Source organism: Phocoena phocoena, chromosome 16, assembly GCF_963924675.1.
Source record: "Phocoena phocoena chromosome 16, mPhoPho1.1, whole genome shotgun sequence".
Classification (NCBI taxonomy): Eukaryota; Metazoa; Chordata; class Mammalia; order Artiodactyla; family Phocoenidae; genus Phocoena; species Phocoena phocoena.
This window is the reverse complement of record NC_089234.1, coordinates 28,147,958-28,166,840: the sequence shown is the minus strand read 5'-3', so window position 1 is coordinate 28,166,840 and position 18,883 is coordinate 28,147,958. Positions and strand designations below refer to the sequence as shown.

Genomic DNA, 18,883 nt, shown 5'->3' with positions numbered 1-18,883 from the left:
ATGGTGTATGATCCTTTTAATGTGTTGTTGGATTCTGTTCGCTAGTATTTTGTTGAGGATTTTTGCAACTATATTCATCAGTGATATTGGTCTGTAATTTTCTTTTTTTGGAGTATATTTGTCTTGTTTTGGTATCAGGGTGATGGGGGCCTCATAGAATGAGTTTGGGAGTGTTCCTTCCTCTGCAATTTTTTTGAAGAGTTTGAGAAGGATGGGTGTTAGCTCTTCCCTAAATGTTTGATAGAATTCACCTGTGAAGCCATCTGGTCCTACACTTTTGTTTGTTGGAAGATTTTTAATCACAGTTTCAATTTCATTACTTGTGATTGGTCTGTTCATATTTTCGATTTCTTCCTGGTTCAGTCTTGGAAGTTTATACCTTTCTAAGAATTTGTCCCTTTCTTCCAGGTTGCTCATTTTATTGGCATAGAGTTGCTTGTAGTAGTCTCTTATGATGCTTTGTATTTCTGTGGTGTCCATTGTCACTTCTTTTTCATTTCTAATTTTATTGATTTGAGTCCTCTCCCTCTTTTTCTTGATGAGTCTAGCTAAGGGCTTATCAATTTTGTTTATCTTCTCAGACAACCAGCTTTCAGTTTTATTGATCTTTGCTATTGTTTTCTTTGATTCTATTTCATTTATTTCTGCTCTGATCGTTATGATTTCTTTCCTTCTACTAACTTTGGGCTTTGTTTGTTCTTGTCTCTGTAGTTCCTTTAGGTATAAGGTTAGATTGTTTATTTGAGATTTTTCTTGCTTCTTGAGGTAGGATTGTATTGCTCTAACCTTCCCTCTTAGAACTGCTTTTGCTGCATCCCATAGGTTTTGGACTGTCATGGTTTGTTGTCATTTGTCTCTAGGTATTTTTTGATTTCCTCTTTGATTTCTTCAGTGACCTCTTGGTTATTAGTAACGTATTGTTTAGCCTCCATGTGTTTGTGTTTTTTATGGTTTTTTTCTTCTAATTGATTTCTAATCTCATAGCGTTGTGGTCAGAAAAGATGCTTGATATGATTTCATTTTTCTTAAATTTTCCAAGGCTTGATTTGTGACCCAAGATGTGCTCTATCCTGGAGAATGCTCCATGTGCACTTGAGAAGAAAGCGTAATCTGCTGTTTTTTGATGGAATGTCCTATAGGCAGGCAGATTCTTAACCACTGGACCACCAGGGAAGTCCCATTATTATTTTATTTTATTATGGAATTTAACCTCACCTCCCAAACTAGTTTCCTCTTCTGTCTGGTCTCTCTTCATTCTACTAGTTCTGCATCCCAAGTTAGGGAACCTAGCTGGGAAATTCAAAACTTCTCAGAATTCATGGAAGGAGGAGACTCTGAGTGACGAAAGACAAAACTCTTGTTAGCTAGAAAGGAGTGTGAGGGTGGGAAGAAAACAGAGATGCTCACATGTTAGCAAATCACATTAACATTTAGATCCAAAATTTACAGCTTCAAAATCCCCACCTCAAGGACCTCAGCTCTACTTTTTTTGTGTGGTAAAGTATACATGATGTAAAACTTACCATTTTACCCATTTTTAAGTGTACAGTTTAGTGACATTAAGTACATTCACATTGTTATGCAATCATCACCGACGTCTATCTCCAGAACTTCATCTTCCCAAATTGAAACTCCATACCCATTAAACAATAACTCCCCATTCTCCCCCCCTCCCCCTGCAAGCACCATTCTACTTTGTCTCTATGAGTTTGACTACTCCAGGTACCTCATATAAATGGAATCATACAATATTTGTCCTTTTGTGACTGGCTTATTTCACTTGGCATAATGCCTCCAAGGTTCATCCATTTGTAACATGTGTTAGACTATAAATCCTTCTTTTTTAAGGCTGAATAATATTCCATTGTATGTATATAATCACTCTTTGTTTATCCATTCATCCACTAATGGACATTTGGGTGTTTCCACATTTTTGGCTATTGTGAATAATGCTGCTAGGAACATGGGTGTACAAATATCTGTTGGAGAGAACTTTAAAAAAATCAGTTCTTTTGAGTATACACCCAGAAACTCAGCTCTGCTTTTATTTTTTTATTATTATTTTCTTTTACTTTTTTTTGCGGGGGGTCATGCCATGTGGCATATAGGATCTTAGTTCCCTGACCAGGGATCAAACCCTGTGCCCCCTACACAGGGAGCACAGAGTCTTAACCACTGTACTGCCTGGGAAGTCCCAAACTCTGCTTTTAAAGCTTCTTTCCCTCCCAATGTCCTGGAGCCTGGGCTGCCTGCTGGCATTTGAGCCATCCTTTTGTGGCAGCTGCTCCTCATAGCACGCCACTGGGCCACCACTGGGCAGCTGTTCTAGCCATCCTCTTCTGGGTCACTGTTCTCCTAGCAATACTCAGTCTTTCCTTGCAATCTGCCCACTTGCTCTCCAACCCCGAGCCCTGCCCCTCATCACTTTCTGAAGAAGATGTAACTATGCATGTCTGAATCCTACCTATGAACATGGTTTGAATTCTTATCCAAGGGGGCTCCTTGGGCCCACATGTAAATCAATGGCTGCAAATAGATGGGGTGGGGCAGGGAGAGATTTGTGGTGGGGATTATCATTTCATCTGTTTATGATATTCTAATTATAGAGTGCCCATAGCTCAAGGAAAGGGATTTTTGAGACTTGATATAAAGTCAAACATTCAAAGAAAATCTACTGTGGAAAAAAAGGATTTATTTTGTGAATGTGGCAGAAATCATGTAAGTGCTTTCCATTGGAAATAGGAAAAAATACACATAGGCCACTATATTAATTTCTCTATTTTGAAAAACTATAGAAAATCAGCATATCTCCAAAGCCACAGAAAGAGTGAAGGCTCCACTATATGCCAATTGTCTCAGTAAAGGCCTTCTGTGGGCCTGGGCCTGGTTTGGCTGGATCATGGTTTATGAAGTACTCTATAGGATATAAGTATATTGTTTTACCCTTGGAGTTTTCAGGACCCAGATTCTTTTTGGCAAGGGATTTGTAGGTTTAAACAAATGTCCATCAAGCTTTTAGTGAGTAGTGTTTCTGTCCTAGCAGTATTTAAAATGAAAAGAGACTATGGGGTGGGAGAAGGAATGAGAGGAAAAAGCAATTACTTTGATTTAAATTGTTAAAAGAGAAAAGTTCTTCTTTTGTCTAGGGATAAAGCACAGCTTGTAGGGTTGTGGGATGTTGATAAACCCGGTAACAATGGGTTTGGTCTCTATGTCCTTTGGCTCCCCCAGGGGCTTCAGGACAAAGTTTTGCAGAATGGTGGTGAGAAACAGGAACAACTCCACGCGGGCCAGGCCCTCTCCAACACATGCCCGTTTCCCTGGAAGGAGAAGACAGTTCCATTAGCTTGCTCCAAATTCAAATACAATAGCTCGTATTCAAATACTACACACTTCTAACAGCCAATGAAAACACTGATCAGAAAAGGGATGGCTAAGAAACTGCTGGAGGACAATGAACTGGTACAGTTCTTCTAGACGGATATTTGTCAATACATATCAAAACTCTCTGAAGAAATTTTCACTCTTAATTCAGTAATTCTCCTTCTGGGGATTTATCTGTAGGAATTAGAGGTTCACCTATGCGGGTGTCACTTGCATTGTTATTTATGACACTGATGAGTTAGTTGAAAACTAGACATCCACCTATACTGGATTAATTAAATAAATCCTTGTGCATCTATCATGCAACACAACCTAAACATGTTTGTACAGAAGATTATTTAATACTGTCTTATATCACAACACACTAAGCAAAAGCAGATAACTATCAAATAGATTGTACAGAATGAGCCTGATTTTTAAAAATAAAATATACATTTATTATGTATATCTAGACAACTGTGTGAAATATATATATAGCAAAATATTAACAGCGATTATAGCCTGAATCTGAAATTCAGGCTATAGTCTGAAATTATTTTCCTTTTTCTTTTTTTCCTTTTTACAAATCCACCCATCCACTCATCCATCTATTTATGGCTGCGCTGGGTCCTCGCGGCTGCTCGCGCCCCGCCCCCGGCCCCCCCCCCCCCCCCCCCCCCCCCCCGCCGCCACCAGGCTGCGGAGAGCAGGGGCCACTCCTCGCCGGTGCGCAGGCACTGCAGCGGCTCCTCCCGTCAGGGAGCTCTGGCCCCAGGCACGCGGGCTCAGCAGCCACAGCCCAAGGGCTCCAGCGCGCAGGCCCAGCAGCCTTCGCTCCTTGGTATGCGGGAGCCCCCGGGCCAGGGCCGGAACCCGCGTCTCCCCATTGGCAGGTGGACTCCCAACCACTGCACCACCAGGGAAGTCCCTCTTTTCTCTCTTTTTTTTTTTTGCTCTTCTGCATTTTCCATCTTTTATATTGAACACTTACTATCACTGTGATTAGAAATAAAACATACTGTTATTTTTGAAAATACTAATGAAATGATTGACTAGGGTAACAAAGAAAAAGAATGGGTGCTGAGCAATCCTAAGTTGTCTTTATGACTTTATGAGAACTAGCAACTGGGAGCCAACCAAGCGCTTGCAAAGAGGCAAGGGTATGTGGGGCTCTGGACTTCAGAGGGGAAGAAAGAGGATGAAGTGGCCAAGGTGTCTCTGGTGGCCTCTCTAAGAATCAGAAAATTAATAATGGTTAATAATTGTATAAGAAGAGAGAAACTTGAACATTTTGTTTTGAAAAAGTCATATTATGAAAGGGAGATCAACAGGCAAGAGTTTGTAAAAGGAGGTTCCTTTGTTATCTGATAATGTGTGACATCTGAATTAAATTGATTTGCCTTGGTTTCTTTAAAAACTAGCATTGTACTCAATCACCAAACAACAAAAGAGTCTCTGGAAGACTTACCTGATCCTACTGGTATACAGACTTAAATGGATCCATCCCGATTTGGGGGTTTATGACAGATTGATTTGATTGACTTTGCTATCATCAGTGGATTACTTAGTTATGCCATATTCAGTAAAGCTAAAAGTTATCCAAAAGGTTCATGTGTATGGTTTGGATGGGGTGTATTTGTATTTACCCATGGAAAAAGGCACGAAGTATTCTGTTTTCCTGACGCTGCCATTTTTATCCAAAAAGTGACCTGGGTCAAACTTCTCTGGGTTGGGAAATTCCTTGCAATCATACAGGACGGAAGACAGTAATGGCAATACAGTAGCGCCCTGGAACCAAGAAATGGAGAGTGGAGTGGCACATTATCATGCTTACCTTTGGTCCATAGAAAGTCTAGTACTTTTAATCACAGTGGATTAAATAGGATCGAGCACTCTTAAGTTTGCCTGGAGAAGACTGTCTCATGTGATGGCTCTTTTACACACATCACCAGACAAGATCTTTTATCAAGTAATAAGATGGTTCTCTGTGGGAAGAGCACTGTTATGGTCAATGTGCAATAATCAGTTGTTAAAAAGCTAAGGTTTGCAGCCCATATTGTCTAGACATGCGCTTTACTGGAATTGTTGCCTCAAACTGAAAGAGCTCACATTTCATAATTTTTTTCTTTCTGAATTCAAGTGTGAATGGAAGAAAATGAGAGATGGAAACTTGTAATCTATAAAATCTATTGGATCAAACCCCACTTCCCTCACTTGTAAAACGGGGTGGGGTAACAACAATAGGCTTTCCTCTTTGCCCCATTAGATTTTGTGAGATTTAAATGACAAAATAATAATGACCATTGATACGGAACGCTTCACATTTACCTGACACTGTGTTTAGTAGTTTATAAATTTAATTCTCACTTCAACCATATTCAGTAGGCTCTTTTTGTTTGTTTGTTTCACATTGTATAAATGCAGAAATCGAGATTCAGAGAGAAGAAATAACTTACTTGAGGTTATACTTTTAGCAAGTGGCATGGTTAGAATTTGACCCATCTATCTATGGGTCATAAAGCACCCCTGTTTAAGTGAAAGCCTCCTCTTCCCATTTTTACCTCACTTCGTATTTCCTGAAACATTATTTCACAAGTTTTGGAGTAGGTAATACATGTACATGGTATAAAATACAAAAAAAAAAAAAAAGTACAAAAGGGTACAAAGTGAAAATAAGTCTGTTTCTTAGACTCAAGTCCCCTGGTTTCCTTCTTAATGTAATCACTGTTACCAGTGTACGATATATGCTTTATGAGATATCTTATGGATTAAAAAAAAAAGGTACACACCTATTTCCTACTTTTCCACAAATAGTAGCATCCTGTAGAGTTCTGTCGCTTGCTTAGTATTCTACTTTACATAAATAATTTTTAGGGAATTCCCTGGCGGTCCAGTGGTTAGGACTTGGTGCTTTCACTGCCGGGGGCCACTTTTGATCCCTGGTCGGGGATCTACGATCCTGTAAGCCATGCAGCGTGGCCAAAAATAATAATAATTTTAAGTCCTTTTTAAATGAATATTCAGCACCAATACTGCTGCAATGAATATTATTTGGGGGGAAATATACACAAAGGATAAATTCCTAGTAGTGGAACTGCTTTTCAAATTGCTATGCACGTTTTGAATTTTCACAGAAATTGCAATGATGCCTTCCATGGAAGTTACACCAATTTATACTGCTAGCAAAAACATATGTTTTTTTATATCTTGCCAACATATTGTGACAAGTGAAAACATGTTTATCATTTTTATTTTCAATATATTTTATTGTGTTAAGTATATTTTCACATATTTAAAAACCATTTGTAATTACTTTCACTCAAATTTAAATTTTGTCTCCCATGCATTCTATCTGTTGGTTCTGGGGTTTTTTCATGCTGACTATAGGAGTTCATTTTATTTTTCAGTAATTAGTTCTTTGTTCTTATGAACTATGAAACATCTTGTCTCAGTTTTTCATTTGTCTTTTGACTTTGTTTCTTTTTCTTAGGTAGATTTTTCTTATTTGCATGTAACCAAATTTACCCATTTTTAAGTGTATAGCCCTCTTATTCCTCTTTTCTTTGGTCAATGTTAGAAAGTCTTTCTTCACTCTGAAATTCTCAAAAAAAATTATTACTTTTATCCTTAGCACTTTTATAGTTTAATATCCTATGTGTATATATTTGAGCCACCAAGAATAAATTTTCATATAAAATTTATTTTATGTGAAAGTTTGAGGTAGGGATTTAGTATTCTTTTTTTTCCAACTCCCCTGGGAGTTCTACAACTGAATAATCAATATTTTTCCTCTAGGTTACAAGGAAAAAGCCACTTTATCATATACTAAGTTTCCATGTATAATTACATTTATTTCTAGACTTTATTTGATTGATCTGTCTACTCAAGAAGCTGTATTACAGTGCTTTAATAACTGTGACCTTATATTTTAATATTTGGTAGGACCTGTCCCTGACTATTCTTTATTTTTTAATTTCCCACATCAAATTTGAGATCTGTTAGTTTAGTTCCAAAAAAGTATCTAGTTTATATTTTCATTGAGATCTCATAAATGCATAGATTAATTTCAGGGTAACTGCTATCTTCCTACCTGAACACAGAATAAATCTTCTAATTTATTCAAAATTATATTTTGAATATATCTTGTATATTGTATATCTTTCATTAACATTTTAAGGGGTTTTTTTTTGGTATAAATCTTGCAAATTTCTTATCAAGTATATTCCTAAGTATTTTATCCTCATTTTTATCAATAAAAAGCTTTTATTCATTATGTTTTTAAAACATAGCTTTTATTTTATATAGGGTAGAAATTGATTTTTTTAATAATAAATTTGTACCCAACCACTGGAAAATTCTATTTTTGCAGTGGTACTTAAGTTAATTTTCTTGAGTTTTCCAGGTACAATTATGTCACCTACAAATCGACCCCGCCTCTTAAATGTTTTATCTCATTACCTTTTTCTAATTCTACTTAAATACTGGTAATGGTGGATAGCCTTGTCTTATTCCTGATATTGATAGGAATGCTTTTAGTCAAAAAGCATGATTTGGGAAATATGTTTTCCATGGCTAATGAGGTATTTATCTATTCCTATTTTTTTAAGGGTTAAACTCTTTAATATTATCAAAAGCATTTTCTGTACAAATGTGATTATCATGTGATTTTTCTCTAAATTCTATTTATATGGTGATAATAAACCAGACTTTCTGGTGTTGGGCGATTCCTGTGTTCCTGATTACCTTCACTTGCTGGTGATGTAGTATTTTTAATGTGATGCTAGACTTATGTGTTAATAGACTTTTGCATTGACGTTTGGCAGTAAGGTTGGGAGCTGTTTCAGTTTTGCAGTATTCTGTCACCTTTTCTTCCTCTTCTATACTCTTGAATGGATTAAATGTAAAACCCAACCCCTTAATCACTACAGAAAACTGACTACAGAAGACTGACTACTCTTTTGATAATTGTTAACTGTCATGGGCAGTAATATCCCAAATGTCCTGGTATATGAGGCCTTCAGAGGAAAGAATTCGGGTTAAAGAAAGTTGACATTTGACTTGATTACTTTAGAGCTGCAGATACATTTTCCATCTCTTCCCCCTATTTAAAATCCATCATGGAAAATCAGGTTTCTGTTCCCACAACATTCGCATTAATGCAAATCACTTCTCCCTCAATACATTCTACGCGAGAGTGTGAGGGGCCTTGGGAGCCCCAGGTCAGCTTCCCTATTCCAGGAAGGCAGAGACAGGACCACAGAGGTGACATAATGGCCTGAGGGTGCACTGCATGGCAATGACAGATTTCAAACCCAGGTCATGTGACTCTGACCTTGTGTTCTTTCCATGTCTCTCAATTGCCTCTCTTCCTGAAACAGAACTGAGATGCCTCTAACAGGCCCTACTGAGGTATCATGCTGCCCCTTCTATCCCAGCCAGGTTTCCCAGACACCTCTAACCTTAGGGATGAAGTACTGTCTGAATTTCATGTCCCGGACCACAGTACGGGGCATGTTAGAAGGAAGGAGGGTGATGTATCTTTGTATCTCATGAAGCACGGCCTCTGTATAGGGCAGCTTTATCTTGTCCTTCATGCAGGGGCTTTGGTTGCATCCAATTACACGGTCAATTTCTTCATGAACTTTGGCTGCAAAGACATGAATCATGAATGCTACTCAAGAGATGTGTCCCCTGGACACCTGGAAATGCTTACGATGTATAATAGACAGTGGCCTAGAAAAGGCTCCCAAGGTCAAAGACATGTTGCTAAACAGCCCACGGGTCTGCTCCTCAACGGAATTTCTATTTTCTATTTTCTGATCTAAAAGACCAGAGATTTTGCTGCAGGAAACATAAAAGCTGCATCAGCTGTGTCCTTGGCCTCCTGCCTGAATTGGTTTGTCCTCCTGTATGGGTGAGGAGATGACCTCTGTGGCAGGGATTAAGGTTTACCCCAGATTCCTGGCAAAGCAGCTGTGGAGAGGAAATGTTTAATCCTCACTCTAGTGGGAGCCTCTCCTTTGTCAGCCTCACCCAGTCTCCTACACATTTTGTGGGAATGGCAAACACCATTTCGTTAAGCACTATAAACACTGGCTTTCTAAGACCTGTGCTCTGAGAACGTGCTTGAGAAAATCACGCTACTACAATTTCATTTTTTAATTTTAAATTACGTGGGAGCTAAAAATTCCCTTTGGGGAGTCTGATCCATTCTCAAGACGGAAAAACACAGGCCTGTGAGGTGAAATAACTTGTCTGAGGTCACACAGCCAGGTATGGGCAGGCCGAGAATGAGAAGCCATCATGGGAATCCATGCATCCCTCACCTAAATAGGGCTCACTCTTCAGCATTGCATCACATATGGAAGAGTTGGGATTCAGAAGCTCCTCTGTGTTTAAACTTAAAGGAAAGCCTTTGGGTTCGTAAAGGTCTCTCTTTCTTATCAGCATCACTTGATATAATTCTGATCAAACCACATGGATGACCCTTTGCATGACGATTTACAAGGCAGTCCAAAGAAAGAGAAGTCATCACTGCCAGTGGTATCTTCCCACCCTCACCAGTGCCAGGAGCTCATATTTTATCCTACATAAATACTTAGGATATTTGCTGTACCTTGAACCTCAGGGTATTTCATTAGGAGCAGGAGCCCATAGCTCAGAGTGAGACTGGTTGTCTCTGTTCCCGCTGAAAACAGATTTGATCCACAGGCTGTCAAGTTCTCCAAGTGAAATTCAGACTCTGGGTTCTGTTTCTCCTGTAGATGGTAGAATTAATGGCCACGTGAGTTAAAAAGAAGGCAGTGGCTTATCAGAGCTCTATGATCACACCCCATCACTAGCAATAGGCTTCATTTTGTGCACGGTAGAGTGGTAGATAAAGAAATCCGTCATAGAATCGAAACTTCTGGTTCAAATCTCGGGTTGGTCAATGAACAGATGTGTGCCCTTGGCAAGTTACTTTACCTTTTTACTCAATTTCATCATCTGTGAAATTGGGGTAAAAAATAGAACATATCCCATAGGGTTATTATAAAAATTAAAAGAATTAATGGGTGGAAGACCTTGGAAAAATTCTTCATATATACAAATACTCAGTGAATGGTATCTTCTTTTATTATATTTAATGAAAAAGACTAGATGATAAGCTCTGTGTGAGCACAATGTAGAGAAATCACTGGTTTGGGACTGGTCTGTTTCCTTCACTTACAAAGACTTAGGTATTCACAGCCCCACACTCTCACATATGACACATCATTATTAATGGCATTTCATTTTTTTTATTGGAGTATAATTGCTTTACTATGTTGTGTTAGTTTCTGCTGTACAACAAAGTAAATCAGCTATATGTATACATAAATCCCCTCCCTCTTAAGCCTCCCTCCCACCCACCCCCATTATTGGCATTTCTAATATGAAGATTGTACTTATACATATAGGACATTTTAACTTATAATTTTTTGCATGGGATCTACAAAGTCTTTAGAAAATAAACTGATCCAGGGCTTAAAAACAGTGAGTGAGCTTTCTTTTTTTTTTTTTTTGCACCCTTCTAATGTTTAAATCAAGAATATATTTTTATTCTTATTTTTTTCATATATCTACATTTACTTTGCAAAAGTAATACATATACATCATAGAAATACAAATACATTGTAGTGTTACATACAGAATGCATTATATATGTACAAATACATGAACATTGTCAAAAACTTAGAAAATACAGGGGAACTAGAAGAAAATTAATCCTATCATTTAAGTAATAAACATTGACAATATTTTGGCATATATTCTCCAATTTTTTTTTTCTTTTTTGTTGAATTTTATTTATTTTTTTATACAGCAGGTTCTTATTAGTCATCCATTTTATACATATTAGTGTATATATGTCAATCCCCATCTCCCAATTCATCACACCCCACCCCCACTCCCCGGACTTTCCTCCCTTGGTGTCCATACGTTTGTTCTCTACATCTGTGTCTCTATTTCTGCCTTGCAAACCAGCTCATCTGTACCATTTTTCTAGATTCCACATACACACATTAATATACGATATTTGTTTTTCCCTATCTGACCTACTTCACTCTGTATGACAGTCTCTAGATCAATCCACGTCTCTACAAATGACCCAATTTCATTCCTTTTTATGGCTGAGTAATATTCCATTGTATATATATATGTACCACATCTTCTTTATCCATTCGTCAGTCGATGGGGATTTAGGTTGCTTCCATGACTGGCTATTGTAAATATTGCTACAATGAACATTGGGGTGCATGTGTCTTTTTGAATTATGGTTTCCTCTGGGTATATGGCCAGGAATGGGATTGCTGGGTCATATGGTAACTTTACTTTCAGTTTTTAAGGAACCTCCATACTATTCTCCACAGTGGCTCTATCAATTTACATTCCCACCAACAGTGCAAGAGGGTTCCCTTTTCTCCACACCCTCTCCAGCGTTCGTTGTTTGTAGATTTTCTCATGATGCCCATTCTAACTGGTGTGAGGTGAGATACCTCATTGTAGTTTTGATTTGCATTTCTCTAATAATTAGTGATGCTGAACAGGTTTTCATGTGCTTCTTGGCCATCTGTATGTCTTTTTTTGGAGAAATGTCTATTTAGGTCTTCTGCCCATTTTTTGATTGGGTTGTTTGTTTTTCTAATATTGAGCTGCATGAGCTGCTTATATATTTTGGAGATTAATCCTTTGTTGATTCATTTGCAAATATCTTCTCCCATTCTGAGCGCTGGTTTTTCATCTTGTTTATAGTTTCCTTTGCTGTGCAAAAGCTTTTAAGTTTCATTAGGTCCCATTTGTTTATTTTTGTTTTCCTTTCCATTACTCTAGAAGGTGGGTCAAAAAAAGATCTTGCTGTGATTTATGTCAAAGAGTGTTCTTCCTATGTTTTCCTCTAAGAGTTTTATAGTGTCCGGTCTTACATTTAGATCTTTAATCCATTTTCAGTTTATTTTTGGGTATGGTGTTAGGGAGTGTTTGAATTTCATTCTCTATTTTTTTTTTTGAATTTCATTCTTTTACATGTAGCTGTCCAGTTTTCCCAGCACCGCTTATTGAAGAGACTGTCTTTTCTCCATTGTATATCCTTGCCTCCTTTGTCATAGATTAGTTGACCATGGGTGTGGGGATTTATCTCTGGGCTTTCTATCCTGTTGCGTTGATCTATATTTCAGTTTTTGTGCCAGTACCATATTGTCTTGATTACTATAGCTTTGTAGCATAGTCTGAAGTCAGGGAGTCTGATTCCTCCAGCTCCATTTTTTTCCCCTCAAGATTGCTTTGGCTATTCGGGGTCTTTTGTGTCTCCATACAAATTTTAAGACTTTTTTATTCTAGTTCTGTAAAAAGTGCCATTGGTAATTTGATAGGGATTGCATTGAATCTTTAGATTGCTTAGGGTAGTATAGTCATTTTCACAGTACTGATTCTTCCAATCCAAGAACACGGTATATCTCTCCATCTGTTTGTGTCATCTTTGATTTCTTTCAACAGTGTCTTATAGTTTTCTGAGTACAGGTCTTTTACCTCCTTAGGTAGATTTGTTCCTAGATATTGTATTCTTTTTGTTGCAATGGTGAATGGAGGTGTTTCCTTAATTTCTCTTTCTGATCTTTTGTTGTTAGTGTATAGGAATGCAAGAGATTTCTGTGCATTAATTTTGTATCCTGCAACTTTACCAGATTCACTGATTAGCTCTAGTAGTTTTCTGGTGGCATCTTCAGGATTCTCTATGTATAATATCATGTCATCTGCAAACAGTGACAGTTTTACTTCTTCTTTTCCTATTTGGATTCCTTTTATTTCTTTTTCTTCTCTGATTGCCATGGCTAGGACTTCCAAAACTATGTTGAATAACAGTGGCAGGAATGGACATCCTTGTCTCGTTCCTGATCTTAGAGGAAATGCTTTCAGTTTTTCACCATTGAGAATGATGTTTGCTGTGGGTTTGTCGTATGAGGCCTTTATTATGTCGAGGTAGGTCCCCTCTAGGCCCATTTTCTGGAGAGTTTTTATCATAAATGGGTGTTGAATTTTGTCAAAAGCCTTTTCTGCATCTATTGAGATGATCACATGGTTTTCATTCTTCAGTTTGTTAATATGGTGTATCACAATGATTGATTTGCGTACATTGAAGAATCCTTGCATCCCTGGGATAAACCCCACTTTGATCATGGTGTATGATCCTTTTAAAGTGTTGCCGGATTCTGTTTGCTAGTATTTTGTTGAGGATTTTTGCATCTATATTCATCAGTGATATTGGTCTGTAATTTTCTTTTTTCTTTTTTTCTTTTTTTTTTGTGGTACGTGGGCCTCTCACTGCTGTGGCCTCTCCCACTGCAGAGCACAGGCTCTGGATGCGCAGGCTCAGCAGCCATGGCTCACGGGCCCAGCCACTCCGCAGCATGTGGGATCTTCCTGGACCGGGGCACGAACCCGTGGGCCCTGCATCGGCAGGTGGACTCTCAACCACCGTGCCACCAGGGAAGCCCTGTAATTTTCTTTTTTTGGAGTATATTTGTCTTGTTTGGTATCAGGGTGATGTGGGCCTCACAGAATGAGTTTGGGAGTGTTCCTTCCTCTGCAATTTTTTGGAAGAGTTTGAGAAGGATGGGTGTTAGCTCTTCTTTAAATGTTTGATAGAATTCACCTGTGAAGCCATCTGGTCCTGCACTTTTGTTTGTTGGAAGATTTTTAATCACAGATTCAATTTCATTACTTGTGATTGGTCCATTCATATTTTCTATTTCTTCCTGGTTCAGTCTTGGAAGGTTATACCTTTCTAAGAATTTGTCCCTTTCTTCCAGGTTGCTCATTTTACTGGCATAGAGTTGCTTGTAAGTAGTCTCTTATGATGCTTTGTATTTCTGTGGTGTCCATTGTCACTTCTTTTTCATTTCTAATTTTATTGATTTGAGTCCTCTCCCTCTTTTTCTTGATGAGTCTGGTTAAAGGGTTATCAATTTTATTTATCTTTTCAGACAACCAGCTTTTAGTTTTATTGATCTTTGCTATTGTTTTCTTTGTTTCTATTTCATTTACTTCTGCTCTGATCGTTATGATTTCTTTCCTTCTACTAACTTTGGGCTTTGTTTGTTCTTGTCTCTGTAGTTCCTTTAGGTTTAAGGTTAGATTGTTTATTTGAGATTTTTCTTGCTTCTTGAGGTAGGATTGTATTGCTCTAGAACTGCTTTTGATGCATCCCATAGGTTTTGGATTGTCATGGTTTCTTGTCATTTGTCTCTAGGTATGTTGTGATTTCCTCTTTGATTTCTTTAGTGATCTCTTGGTTATTTAGTAGCACACTGTTTAGCCTCTATGTATGTGTATTTTTTCCAGTTTTTTTCTTGTAATTGATTTCCAATCTCATAGCCTTGTTGTCAGAAAAGATGCTTGATACGATTTCAATTTTCTCAAATTTTCCAAGGCTTGATTTGTGACCCAAGATATGATCTATCCTGGAGAATGTTCCATGTACACTTGAGAAGTAGGTGTATTCTGCCACTTTTGGGTGGAATGTTCTATAAATATCAGTTAAATCTATCTGGTCTAATGTGTCATTTAAAGCTTGTGTTTCTTTATTAATTTTCTGTCTGGATGATCTGTCCATTGGTGTAAGTGAGGTGTTAAAGTCCCCCACTATTATGATGTTACTGTCGATTTCCTCTTTTATAGCTGTTAGCAGTTGCCTTATGCATTGAGGTGCTCCTATGTTGGGTGCATATATATTTATAATTGTTATATCTTCTTCCTGGGTTGATCCCTTGATCATTATGTAGTGTCCTTCCTTGTCTCTTGTAACATTCTTTATTTTAAAGCCTATTTTATCTGATATGAGTATTGCTACTCTAGCTTTCTTTTGGTTTCCATTTGTATGGAATATCTTTTTCCATCCCCTCACTTTCCGTCTGCATGTGTCTCTAAGTCTGAAGTGGGTCTCTTGTAGACAGCATGTATATGGGTTTTGTTTGTGCATCCATTCAGTGAGCCTGTGTCATTTGGTTGGAGCATTTAATCCATTCACATTTAATTCAGCATTTAATCCATTCATTAAGGTAATTATCGATATGTATGTTCCTATTACCGTTTTCTTAATTGTTTTGGGTTTTTTTTTTTTGTAGGTTCTTCTCTTCTCTTGTGTTTCCCACTTAGAGAAGTTCCTTTAGCATTTGTAGTAGAGCTGGTTTGGTGGTGCTGAATTCTCTTAGCTTTTGCTTGTCTGTAAAGCTTTTGATTTCTTCGTCGAATCTGAATGAGATTCTTGTGGGTAGAGTCATCTTGGTTGTAGGTTCTTCCCTTTCACCACTTGAAATATATCATGCCACTCCCTTCTGGCTTGTAGAGTTTCTGCTGAGAAATCAACTGTTAACCTTATGGGAGTTCCCTTGTATATTATTTGTCGTTTTTCCCTTGTTGTTTTCAATAATTTTTCTTTGTCTTTAATTTTTGTCAGTTTGATTACTATGTGTCTCAGCGTGTTTCTCCTTGGGTTTATCCTGCCTGGGACTCTCTGTGCTTCCTGAACTTGGGAGGCTATTTCCTTTCCTATGTTAGCGAAGTTTTCGACTATAATCTCTTCAGACATTTTCTCAGGTCCTTTCCCTCTCTCTTCTCCTTCTGGGACCCCTATAATGCGAATGTTGTTGCATTTAATGTTGTCCCAGAGGTCTCTTAGGCTGTCTTCATTTATTTTCATTCTTTTTTCTTTATTCTGTTCCACAGCAGTGAATTCCACCATTCTGTCTTCCAGGTCACTTATCCGTTCTTCTGCCTCAGTTATTCTGCTGTTGATTCCTTCTAGTGTATTTTTCATTTCAGTTATTGTATCGTTCCTCTCTGTTTGTTTGTTCTTTAATTCTTCTAGGTGTGTGTTCATTAATTCTTCTAGGTCTTTGTTAAACATTTCTTGCATCTTCTCAGTCTTTGCCTCCATTCTTTTTCCAAGGTCCTGGATCATCTTCACCATCATTATTCTGAATTCTTTTTCTGGAAGGTTGCCTATCTCCACTTCACTTAGTTGTTTTTCTGGGGCTTTATCTTATTCCTTCATCTGGTACATGGTCCTCTGCCTTTTCATTTTGTCTGTCTTTCTGTGAATGTGGTTTTCATTCCACAGGCTGCAGGATTGTAGCTCTTCTTGCTTCTGCTGTCTACCCTCTGGTGGATAAAGCTATCTAAGAGGCTTGTGCAAACTACCTAATAGGTGGTGAGTAGAGCTGGGTGTTGCTCTGGTGGGAAGAAGCTCAGTAAAACTTTAACCCACTATCTGCTGATCGATGGGGCTGAGTCCCCTCCCTGTTGGTTGTTTGGCCTGAGGTGACCCAGCACTGGAGGCTACAAGCTGTTTGGTGGGGCTGTTGGTGGACTCCTGGACGGCTCATGACAAGGAGTACTCCCCAGAACTTCTGCTGCCAGTGTCCTTGCCCTCAAGGTGAGACACAGCCACACACCCCCTGACCTCTGCAGGAGACCCTCCAACACTAGCAGGTAGGTCTGGTTCAGTCTTCTATGGGTCACTGCTCTTTCCCCCTGGGTCCCGATGTGCACACTACTTTGTGTGTGCCCTCTAAGAGTGGAGTCTCTGTTTCCCCCAGTCCTGTTGAAGTCCTGCAGTCAAGTCCTGCTAGCCTTCAAAGTCTGATTCTCTGGGAATTCCTCCTCCTGTTGCCGGACCCCCAGGTTGGGAAGCCTGACTTGGGGCTCAGAACCTTCACTCCAGTGGGTGGACTTCTTTTTTTTCAATTTTTTTTAAAGAATTTGTTTTTTGTTTTTTAATTTATTTAGTTTTGGCTGTGTTGGGTCTTCCTTGTTGCACGGGCTTTCTCTAGTTGCAGTGAGTGGGGACTACTCTTCATTGTGGTGTGTGGGCTTCTCATTGCGGTGGCTTCTCTTGTTGCGGAGCATGGGCTCTAGGCACATGGGTTTCATTAGTTGCAGCACACGGGCTCAGCAGTTGTGGTGCATGGGCTTAGTTGCTCTGTAGCATGTGCAGTCTTCCCGGACCAGGGATCGAACCCATGATCCCTGTATTGGCAGGCAGGTTCTTAACCACTGTGCCACCAGGGAAGTCCCAGTGGGTGGACTTCTGTGGTATAATTGTTCTCCAGTTTGTGAGTCACCCACCCAGTGGTTATGGGATTTGATTTTATTGTGCTTGAGCCCCTCCTACTGTCACATTGTGGCTTCTCCTTTGTCTTTGGATGTGGGGTATCTTTTTTGGTGAGTTCCAGTGTCTTCCTGTCGATGATTGTTCAGCAGTTAGTTGTGATTCCAGTGCTCTCGCAGAGGGAGTGAGTGCATGTCCTTCCACTCTGCCATCTTGAACCAATCTCTGAGCTTTCTATTTTACAATTACTATACTAAAAATAATAGGGATTAAGTCTTCTTCGTTGATGTATCCCCAACCCTTGGCATAATAGCCAGACTAAGAATTTGTTGAATAAATTATTGTTTAATATATATAAACTAGTTAAGCTAATAAAATCTCTATTTTTCACTATAATTAAATTATTTTCATTGCTGATTAATTTTTGGTGGGCTTTTAATACCACTGTTTTTAAATTTAAGAAAAGTATTAGAGCACTTCTTTTAACTATTAGCTTTACTTTTAAAGCTCTGAATCAAATTTTTCTTAACTCAGTTTCTTTATACCATGTCTCTCCTGTTCATTTCAAAATGGGATGATTTCTGCATATGGATGTCCAAGTTTTTAGGCACGTTGCCACTTCCTACCTATAGTTCTTACTGCCTTGATCTGGAATACTGAGCATTTTAAATAACTCCCTCACAACAGAATGTTCCAGTAGGTTTTTAAAAACCTTTGCTTGGGAAGAGAGTGAGGGAGAAAATGGAAATATCAACATATCTTCTATTTATGTTCTAACTCTGTAATTTAGCTAAGTAGAATGAACTCCACCATTTTGTTTAATTCTTAACACACCCAAATCTGTTATGTAGTAAGGTTTAGAGATTAAAACATAATGCAACAAAACTTACAGGAAAGCAGAAATGCTTCAGAAGTTTCTACCCATTTTCTATTGATAGTTATCTTAAAAGAAAAATAGATGTGGAGGGCAGGAGAGGAAGGAATGGCCGAAATCCAGACGTTGGCGTATCAACTTTCTTTTGTTCCTTCCTCTAGACTCTTTCAAGGCTTTGGTATGTATGCTAACAACTGTCCGTGGTCCCTTTCCAGTGTTTCCTGTACTGGTGAACGGCCCCAGCTTCCATCCAGTTAGGCAAGCCAGGAACACAGCTCCTCATCTCTTGTATTTCCCAACTCACCACCAAGACTGTTAATTTTACCTCCTAAAAGTATCTCAAATCTATCCACGTCTCTTCATTTCCACCACCAGTACCCTTGGCCATCTTCTTTGCCTTGGGCCACTGCAATCATCTCGTACAGAAAATGCTATTGGTGCCCTGCTCAGATCCCTTTTACTGGTTCTGATAACCTACCTCACAGCTGCTTTGGCTCACACCTGCAACTTTCTCTGGAGTC

The 18,883-nt window shown here is 38.6% G+C and overlaps 1 protein-coding gene across 1 annotated transcript in view; it reads right to left on the bottom strand.

Moving 5' to 3' along the window:
* Positions 1–2,678: 2,678 nt before the first annotated feature.
* The window catches only part of LOC136136240 (cytochrome P450 2C23-like), a 31,937-nt gene continuing 15,732 nt past the window's right edge, over positions 2,679–18,883 (bottom strand). Inside the window, exons 6-9 of the mRNA XM_065894293.1 lie at positions 9,980–10,121; positions 8,823–9,010; positions 5,010–5,151; positions 2,679–3,320 (exon numbers count right to left, since the gene is read on the bottom strand). Coding sequence (XP_065750365.1) covers positions 3,109–3,320; positions 5,010–5,151; positions 8,823–9,010; positions 9,980–10,121 — 684 coding nt within the window. The 3' untranslated portion in view covers positions 2,679–3,108. The remainder of the gene's footprint in view (positions 3,321–5,009; positions 5,152–8,822; positions 9,011–9,979; positions 10,122–18,883) is intronic.